Source organism: Dermochelys coriacea, chromosome 1, assembly GCF_009764565.3.
Source record: "Dermochelys coriacea isolate rDerCor1 chromosome 1, rDerCor1.pri.v4, whole genome shotgun sequence".
Taxonomy (NCBI): Eukaryota; Metazoa; Chordata; order Testudines; family Dermochelyidae; genus Dermochelys; species Dermochelys coriacea.
Genome location: NC_050068.2, coordinates 102,563,425 through 102,573,573, shown reverse-complemented (window position 1 = coordinate 102,573,573; position 10,149 = coordinate 102,563,425). Strand labels below are relative to the sequence as shown.

Here is a 10,149-nt window from a genome sequence, read left to right as displayed (position 1 = left end):
CCTACATGAAATACTAGACTCCCTGGAACCACAAGATCAAATCCTATCAAAGTCACCCCAACCTTTCGTCCTTGGGAGATAGATAAATAAAGTTCCATGCAGTTCACTGTATGTGCGTGGACTTCCAAATGATGAAAAGTTAATACTAAGGCCTTTCAGCTGTACGGAAACATTAAACGGAACTGAAGTTTACACTCAGAACTCCCCAAAAAAGGAACAGAGACTCTTAATTTCTGATATTTCCTAGACTTCAAGAGCTTGAAACACATTCTTCATACCCCTAGAAAGCAGTTACACCAGTAAATTTCTCTTTTCATATAGAGTGACTTTCCAACCAGTACAACTGAGTGGATTTATCCACGTTTCTTGAGGCAGGAATATGCAAATATCTTTCTCCAGGTTATTAGCCCCATTATAGCCCTGAAGTCTTGTATGGCACCTAAACTTCCACAGAATAATACTGAAGTTGGAAAAACTCAGGAAAGATAAATAGGAAAAATAGAGAGGGATGTTTCAGATTGGTAGAGGCCTGTTCTACAAGAAGTTAACAGGGAAGAAAAAACTGGCTATATTCATGGAGTGGCCCTCACTGATCCAGAGAGCTGCTGGGAAGTGGCAAGCAGTATTACAGAGAGGAAAGGTCGGCAGAAAAAAAAATAGTCAGGTTACACCAATATAGATACTTTTACATTATGCAAAAAGAAAAGAAGTACTTGTGGCATTTGCTCCAACCCCTCAGACAGAGACAAACTCCTACAAGATCTCTATCATGCATTCTTACAATTACAATACCCACCTGCTGAAGTGAAGAAACAGATTGACAGAGCCAGAAGAGTACCCAGAAGTCACCTACTCCAGGACAGGCCCAACAAAGAAAGGAACAGAACGCCACTTGCCATCACCTTCATCCCCCAACTAAAACCTCTCCAACGCATCATAAGGATCTACAACCTATCCTGAAGGATGACCCATCACTCTCACAGATACTGGGAGACAGGCCAGTCCTTGCTTACAGACAGCCCCCCAACCTGAAGCAAATACTCACCAGCAACCACACACCACACAACAGAACCACTAACCCAGGAACCTATCCTTGCAACAAAGCCCATTGCCAACTCTGCCCACATATCTATTCAGGGGACACCATCATAGGGCCTAATCACATCAGCCACACTATCAGAGGCTCCTTCACCTGCGCATCTACCAATGTGATATATGCCATCATGTGCCAGCAATGCCCCTCTGCCATGTACATTGGTCAAACTGGACAGTCTCTACGTAAAAGAATAAATAGACACAAATCAGATGTCAAGAATTATAACATTCAAAAACCAGTCGGAGAACACTTCAATCTCTCCGGTCACTTGATTACAGACCTGAGGATGGCTATCCTTCAACAAAAAAAAAAACTTCAAAAACAGACTCCAGCGAGACTGCTGAATTGGAATTAATTTGTAAACTGGATACAATTAACTTAGGCTTGAATAGAGACTGGGAATGGATGAGTCATTACACAAAGTAAAACTATTTCCCCATGTTATTTCTCTCCCCCACCCCACTGTTCCTCAGATGTTCTTGTTCACTGCTGGAAATGGCCTACCTTGCTTGTCACCATGAAAAGTTTTCCTCCTTTCCCCCCCTTGCTGCTGGTGATGGCTCATCTTAAGTGATCACTCTCCTTACAGTGTGTATGATAAAACCCATTGTTTCATGTTCTCTCTGTGTGTATATAAATCTCCCCACTGTATTTTCCACTAAATGCATCCGATGAAGTGAGCTGTAGCTCACGAAAGCTTATGCTCAAATAAATTTGTTAGTCTCTAAGGTGCCACAAGTACTCCTTTTCTTTTTGCGAAAACTGTCTGAGTTATTTTCTTCCCCCCGTACTCCCAAATTCTGTACATCATGTCTCAAACTTCACTGAATTGTGAAGTTGATAGATTGTGACGTAATACAACTATTTCGCTTCTTGGGAAATAACACTGACAAATCATCGTTAGGCCCAATTTTATAAAATAACTCAGGAAAAACTCCTATTTATTTAATGGAAGCTTTCACTGAATAAAAAGACCAACACTGGACCTTTTGAATAATTGTCCTGAAAAAACTGCAGTTCAAGATTGCTAAAACTGCCTCTTATTTAAAGTCTAGTCAAAATGTCAATGCAATATACAAAGAAAAAAGAGAGATAATTTACGTTTATTCTTTTCTACCAGAGAATTCATTAGAGTATTTACAGATGAAGACTTTATCATAACCCCCCGCTTCCCCCCCCCCACACACACTCAGCACTTTTTCTTTTTTCTTCCTCTCATATTCCATGATTTTCCCTTTTTGCCCTCAAACACAGATTGGGCAGTCACCATGACTGTGTTTTCTTCATCTTCATCCTCACCACTTGAGCTACTATTCACATCTTCCTCCTGTCTCACTGTGTTTTTCTGAATTGCTGATTCCTTGACAGGTTTTCCTCTTTTGCTCTTATTAAAAACTTCACTTTCAGAATCCTCCCCTGAAGACCCACTGGATCCTTCTGACAGCTGCACCTCACCAATGAAACCACCTCCATGTAAACTCTCCTCTGTGGACTTTGAATGTTTTTTTCTTTTTATCCTTTGGCTTTGTGCTGCAGTAGATCGATCTGTTGTACCTTGGACAGCTATTTTTCCCTTCCTTTCCTCACCATGTTTAAGTTCTCTTTCTACAACAGCAGTAGCCTCCTGAATTTCATCAGCTACTGCTTCTTTTTCTTTCCTCCGCATACAAGTCACAGCTCTTCGAAGTCTCTGGCTCTTAATGGCTTGCTTTTCATGTTGTGCTAGTCTGAAGAATGAATCAATTCGAAGTTGAGTCTACAAGTATACACAACAATTAAAGAGGTGAAGTTTAATACCATGGTGATAGGCATTCTATAAATAAAATAGATTATGCAATAGTCTAAATTGGTGTAGAACAAAGACTGCTCAAATAAATGAAATATGAATCACAAATATATAGAGTACAAGATGAGTTCCCAGAAGAGATTAGTAATTATATTATTGTATAATTATTCAGTAAGTTTTAAAAGCTTCATTAGAGCAAGAAACACTACAGCCCTATTTAAAGAAACAAATTAATGGTTAAGGAAGCAAAATTCCCTGCATGTTTTACAAATACTGTGTTCATGCTTCTAACACATTATTTGCAGTTACAGCACAAATGGAGACTCCCAGACCTGCAAACACACATACTTATTAGCATATTCTCAAATGCAAAGCTATTAACATAATAAAATGATTACTTTACTAAATAAACCCTACAACTATGCTTTTCATTTGCACAAACCAGTGAAATAAACGTTCTTCTCATTGATCAAATGAACTGAAGGCTTACTGCAACATCTTAAGTCTTAACAGCAACCCTTCTGAAAGAAGAAAAGGAGTACTTGTGGCACCTTAGAGACTAACAAATTTATTAGAGCATAAGCTTTCGTGAGCTACAGCTCACTTCATCTTCTGAAAGAGTCATTTAAGATTCCACATTGTTAACAGAGTGTGTGTAGATTTAAAAGTCATCAATATATTTATGTTATAAAACACGAAGTATTTTAAAAGCAATTCCTCCATTTATCTGCCTACTCCTATATTCTGGGATCTGCATCTCCCGGAAAGAGCTGATGATATTACTAACATATAAAGCTTTACAGGGAATACAGTACAACCTCATTTAGCCAAACTGTTTGAGAGAACATTTAAAAACATTCTGAAAATCCTAGAGGAGCCAAGCTTCAATGCACCAGAAGTAGGGATTAAATGGGGTTTACCTATGCTGCTTTAGGAATCTGTAATATCAGCTACCGCAGAACGAACAGGAGCCTGAACTCAGGAGTTGACAGGCAGCAGAACTATTAGATTTTACTAATTTACAGTATTTAAAATTATCCTAAGTGCTTCACAGCACATAAACTGTACAACATTTATGCCCAAAAGAATTTACAATCTAATGTTATGTCATTTTAAAAATATATTTACTTACAATTTTAATATCTATATGCATAAGGCCTAATTCCATGCCGATTTACAACTTGTGACAGCCCACAAGTTCAGTGGAATTGCAGGCATTGTAGTTCAGCACAGACTTTGACCAAGAGTCTGTTAAATGATTTGGGTTTGTAATATACTTTTGGTTGAAGCTTTGTTGGTTATTTTAAAAATACTAGTTTTTAAATTTTCAAGCCAGCCTTAAACAACATAAAAGCCTCCAGTAACATGGATTACCTGTTGTGAGTTCAGCTGTTTCAGTACAGGCAAAAGGGCTTCATCTGTCTTTGTCCTAGTCCAGCCAAAGCAACTCTGACAGAATGTGTAGGCAGTTAAGGTTCATCAAAAATTTAAAAAATGCTTTACTACCAAAGTCTGAATGTGAAAAATGGACGTTCCTTATCTAACCAAGCATCTCAAAAAGATACATTGCAAAAACTTTTAGGTACAGTAAGAACAATGGAAGTTTCAAGGTCTAATAACTATCGCCAGTATTATCCCAAATGTCTTCAGAAAAGCTTATTCTTTTCTATTATTCATAAACTGTGTTTCAAACAACAAAAAGATCCATCTGGCTACATCCAATATTGTTGTAAAAATATGTTAACCTTAAGAAAAGAAAAAAACCTCAACGTTTGTATATACACCAGAGGCTTCATTTAGTTACCTAACTATGGCTCAATTACCATCCATTTTTAGACACAGTGCTGTATCTCAAATTGCAATCAGTGCAAGAAATACGTGCACTGTGGCAAGGGATGCTAAATAAAGTGAGGATGGAATCACTGATTTTGTTTACAGTTTACGCTTAGAGTGAAATCCTCCTCACCTTACCTCTGCTTGAAGTGAGCGAGACTACGATATCACTCCTCATGCAAGTGAGACAAGCAGAATTTGATTCTCGGTTATTGAACTTGCTAATAGACTCATGCATTCTTTTCTATCGAAGCAACTTTGGTTCACAACTCCAACCAGATAGGATTGTAAAAAGATATTCTCTGATCTGTTCTACGTCAGGCCTTCCCCAGATGAATGATCCCTTTGACTCATCCACCACAGGTTTCAGGTAAGCTTTTACTACTGCTGGATTTGGGAAGCCAGGACTCAGCTGCAGTTGCTGCAGTTTTTTCTTTACTTTGGTATCATGTGGATTGGGTCTTATTTTCTTATTCTTCTGAGCTTCTGTCCACCATTCACTGAACAGTATAGGAGGAGAGAGACATTTAGTTGTTTCAGTAAAATACATTTTACAATATCAAGGACTATCAGGAGAACTTAAACACCTTTATTATTAGTATTTCTTATTTGTTTCCAGTAGTGCCAAGATACGATAGGCAATTTCCAAACAACAAGATGGCACAATCTCTGCCCCAAGAAACATGCAATCGAAAGGCACAAAGATACTTTAGGTAGGAATTCCTCCATTTATCTGCCTGCTGCCACACACAGACATCATGGTAGGAATCTACTATGGACCACCAAATCAGGAAGAGGAGGTGGATGAAGCATTTTTAGAAAAAACAACAGAAATATCTAAAAACACAAAATCTGGTAGTAATGGGGGCCTTTAACTACCTAGACATGTTTTCCCCATATTACAGAAAATATCCGCTAAATTCTTAGAATCCATTGGGGACAACTTCTTCTATCAGAAAGTGGAAGTAGTCATCGGGGGATAGCCATTTTGGACTTGATTCTGACCAACAGGGACGAATTGGTTGCTAATCTGAAGCTGGAAGACCATCTGAGTGAAAGCAATCATTAAAATGATAGACTTCATGATTCTAAGGAAAGAAAGGAGTAAGAGCAGCAGAATAAGGACAATAGACTTCAAAAAGATAGACCTTAACAAACTCAGAGAACAGGTAGGTAAGGTCTCATAGCAGTTTCTAATGGACACAATATTAAAGGCACAACTACGAACTATTTCAGTGCAAAGGAAACATAGGGAGGATAGTAAGAAGGCAATATGAGTCCATCAGGAGCTCTCTAGTGACCTGAAAATAAAAAAAAGGAGTTCTACAAAAAATGGAAACCTTTCAAAATAGCTAAGGAGAAGTATAAAAGAATTGCACAAGTATGAAGGGGCAAAATCGGAAAGGCTAAGGAACAAAATGAGTTATAGGTAATAAGGGACATAAAAGGCAATCAGAAGAGGTTCTCAATCTTTCCAGACTACTGAACCCCTTTCAGAAGGCTGATTTGCCTTGCCTACTCCAAGTTTCACCTCACTTAAAAACTACTTGCTTACAAAATCAGACATAAAAATACAAAAAAAAGTGTCACAGCCACACTATTACTGAAAACTTGCTTACTTTCTCATTTTTACCACATATTATAAAATATGTAAGGAAGCTGCAGATTGAGCCCATTACTATGTAAGGGAGATTTAGGTTAAATATTAGAAAAACTTAACTATAAGGGTAGTTAATTCTGGAATAGGCATCCAATGGAGGCTGTAGAATCCCCATCATTGGAAGACTTTAAGGAAACACTGGAAAAACACCTATCAGGGATGGTCTAGGTGTATGTGGTCCTCCCTCAGCAGAGGGGGCTGGACTTCATGACTTTTTGAGATCCCTTCCAGACCTATGATAGCTATGTTGTTTTCCATAACCCATACTCTTCACCTATATTCGCAACATCTCTGTTACACGTTAAAGTGATAGAAAAATATGCAAAACTAACATCTATATTATGGAAAAAAAAATCAAATAAATCATACGTGAATTTTAAGAGAGGTTCCATTCCATGCCCAGGGAATTCATTTAAAATCTCCATTGCTGTTACATAGCCAACAGACGGGATTCCTTCAGTGTAATCACTTCCAAGCAAATAGGCCAAATTAATTAACTTGCTTCTGTCTAACCCTGTAAGACAGAAAACGTAAACCAGACATTACTCTATGAATTTAAGCTCTGTTCTCCCACAGACAACAGTAGCACATTATCTGAAAATAAAAACAGTAACAGGAAAAAGCACAGGCATTGACAGAGATCAAAGCTACTCTGATTCAAGGTCAGGCTTGCTTTACATTCTGGACCAATCGCAAAACATTACTGCTGGTCCAACCACTAGTGATTGCTTTAAGGTACTGTATCTGACAACCCCTTAGAGTCAAAATTAAATGCTGTTTGGAACCCTGGGGACTTGCATTAATTTCTGGCCTTTAAGTTAAGTTATTTTACATCTTTAAAAAAAAAAAAATCTACATCTCACCCTATCTTCAATTCTGACCTAAGTTTAGTGGCTTTGATATCAGGAATTCAGAGACAGAACCATTGCTGCACACAACCTCCTGAAGTCTGGAATCACAGTATTCAAATGGCTTAAAAGCAGTGGTTCTCAAACTTTGTGGTCTATGCTCCCTGGCTGGAGGCTGATCACACTGTGTTGACAGGACACAGGGTGATGATGTTCATTGCTTCAAGTTGCATCTACAGGCCTCCAGGCTCTTTTGAAACAGCTGGAAAGGAAGAGGAGACATCAACCTAGCTGCCACTACTAGGAATTAGTGTTACAAGAGGACACAAAACCAGAACCACTCCTTAGGGACTGGATCCACCAGCTTATTCCAGAAAATACTTCAATGGAGAGAGAGAAGAGAGGACGTTGCATGCTAGGACGGTCCATCAGGCAGCTAATCACAATGTCTATAGTCCATGGCAGTAGGAGAGAAAGACCACTGGGCATAGGGAACCATGTGCAGAAGAAAGGAAGAACAGGAAAGATGGAAGACAAAGTGAAACTAATTTTCCCCAAAACAGACCAAAACCAAATATTACTGTATCACAGATAGTTAAAAACACAAATAATTTCATAACACTTCTTTTCCACATAAGCAATTGCAACCGCTGCCACAAAGGCACAAATAAAGTAATCAGACAAAAGAGATTTGCTTTTATACACTCACACCCCAACTTTGATATTTTCTCCACTTATCTTTTTGAACTGCTGTAGCTACTCTTGCATATAGAAATAAGTGCTCATCACATCAGCCACAGAACTGGACAAAAACTGGAAAAAAAGACTTTGCTGGGAGAACGAACCACAGCAGGAAAAACAAATACTTTTTCATTATGTAAAACTATTGAGAAGTTTTACATGATCAATATAATCAATAAACTCATTAAAATATTGTTTCAAATCTCTAAACCAGGAGTTTTGTGGTAGTTTTGCCTAAGTAATGGCTGAGGAAGAGCTGGAATGGGCAGAAATTGTTCCTAATAAATTAGGTGACAGACACACAAGTTTAAAAGTTCAATAGTTTACTATGTACCATGGCTAAAAATTTTGTTCAGACCAGTATATTTTTTTGATCTTTGGTCTTGCACCAGCAATCAGAAGGAAAAATACTACCATGGATTAATTAGTCATTGAAAATCTTTCTATAAAGTGATTTAATCCATTAGATCCCTTTATAACACGTTTGTCAGTATGTCCAAAAGAAACTTTTATTTAGAGAAGTTTGTAATCTCCCTATATAAATTTGCTCTGACTAAAACTATGCATAGTTTTTTCTCTTCTTCACACAAAATGTGAATGTTTACCAGAAAACAGACTTGCATTTCATACACGGTAGCCACTATTACTATCATAATTAGGTCAGTAGCCTAGCCCCAGTGCAACAGATGGCTGTGAATTCAGAGAGATTATTTCATGCACAAACCAACATAAAAGGCTGGTATCTGATGTGACTTTGATCTCTCTCAATAAAAGTTAATCACCACAATAGTTATACGATTCTGAATGAGTTCCAGTATTAAAAAAAAAAAAGATATAGAACAAAATTGCCCATCAAAAACAAGCAAACAAACAATGTATCCAGCACATAAGCACTTGCACCTTACCTAGTTGGTTTTGAATATCCACATATTGGTAATATTCCATATACTTGTTTTGACTGAAGAAATTTTTATAAACATGCCGCGCTCCAAATAGCCAAATATCACTATCATCAGTGATTGTCCCAGAGGTCTGATCAGTAAGGTCCAAGACAGCACATTGAGCCTCTGCCTCCATAGGTGCTTCAATGTAAGGAACACCGAACAGACGGAGAAGTTCCTACAGGAAGTGGGGAGTAAGGTTAATACTTCACCGAAAAGGATAGCCCCTAATACATGCCTGCTTGACTTAAAAATGAGCTTGGTTCACATTTGGATAATGTTTACGCATTCATAACAAACCTAAACAATTTACATTAAAAAGTCAAGGGGTCGAATCCTACTCATCTTACTTACAAGTACTGCCAGGAAAGTCAACTGTTACACGATCACTTTACTTTGGTGGAGTTTGAGGATTTGGGTTTCTGACCCACTCAAGCTTATCGTGATTTTCTGTTTTCTAGGGGAGGCAGCCCTGGGATGTGATGATGGGGTCTGGAATGGCAGTTCCCCCCAGCCCCATCCTGTATCCAGGATGAGCTGAACTGGAGAGGAGATGGGGGCAGGGATACCCCCCACTCCATCTCCATCTCTCCAACCGAGATGCCATGCTGACCTCATAAGGAAGAAGGCACCGTTGGATAGGTCATTTTGTCAACTATACTCTCTTTGGATTCAGTTCCACAAGCCTAACACATGGCAAGTAGCACCTTATTCTGTGAGGAAACCCATTACTATGAAATGTGAGCTAGGATGAAAGAAGACAGTTCAAGAATATAAGGCATCAGGCAAGCTGTATTTAATGCAAATGTGTGCATGAACAGGAACAGAACACGCTTCAAAAGCATGCATCCACTGGCTCTCTTTTTAATAAAATATATCTAGGAACAAAATATCTCAGTCCAGAAACAAAAGAACAGAAATCAGTTTTTATAGATTTTGAGGTCTTATCTGATCATCTAGTTTTATCTTCTGTAAAAGATATGCCATCAAATTTCCCACAGTAACTTCTACAACAAACCCACAACTTCTGGTTGAATTAGAGAATACCTTTCAGAAAGACATCTAGTCTTGATTTAAATACTTCAAGTGACAAAGAATCCACCACATTCCTTTCTAAGTTGTTCTAATGCTTACTTATCCTCACTGTTAAAAATTTGTGCTTTATTTCTATGCTGAATTTGTCCACTTTCAGCTTCAAGCCACTGGATCTAGTTATAACTGTTAGCAGATGGCTGTTTAATTTA

The 10,149-nt window shown here is 38.2% G+C and overlaps 1 protein-coding gene across 4 annotated transcripts in view; it reads right to left on the bottom strand.

Annotated features, from left to right (window-relative positions):
- Window positions 1-1,995: 1,995 nt before the first annotated feature.
- Window positions 1,996-10,149, bottom strand: part of ERCC5 (ERCC excision repair 5, endonuclease) — a 33,082-nt gene continuing 24,928 nt past the window's right edge. For 3 of the 4 annotated variants that reach the window (XM_043504732.1, XM_043504734.1, XM_043504733.1), the window contains 5 exons: window positions 8,870-9,083; window positions 6,745-6,889; window positions 5,015-5,215; window positions 4,257-4,341; window positions 1,996-2,852 (listed from right to left, as the gene is read on the bottom strand). In XM_043504732.1, the coding sequence (XP_043360667.1) occupies window positions 2,286-2,852; window positions 4,257-4,341; window positions 5,015-5,215; window positions 6,745-6,889; window positions 8,870-9,083 (1,212 nt within the window). In that variant the 3' untranslated portion in view covers window positions 1,996-2,285. Of the gene's footprint in view, window positions 3,404-3,486; window positions 4,342-5,014; window positions 5,216-6,744; window positions 6,890-8,869; window positions 9,084-10,149 lie in introns of all 4 variants that reach the window. The other variant, XR_006277804.1, reaches the window with a different exon arrangement.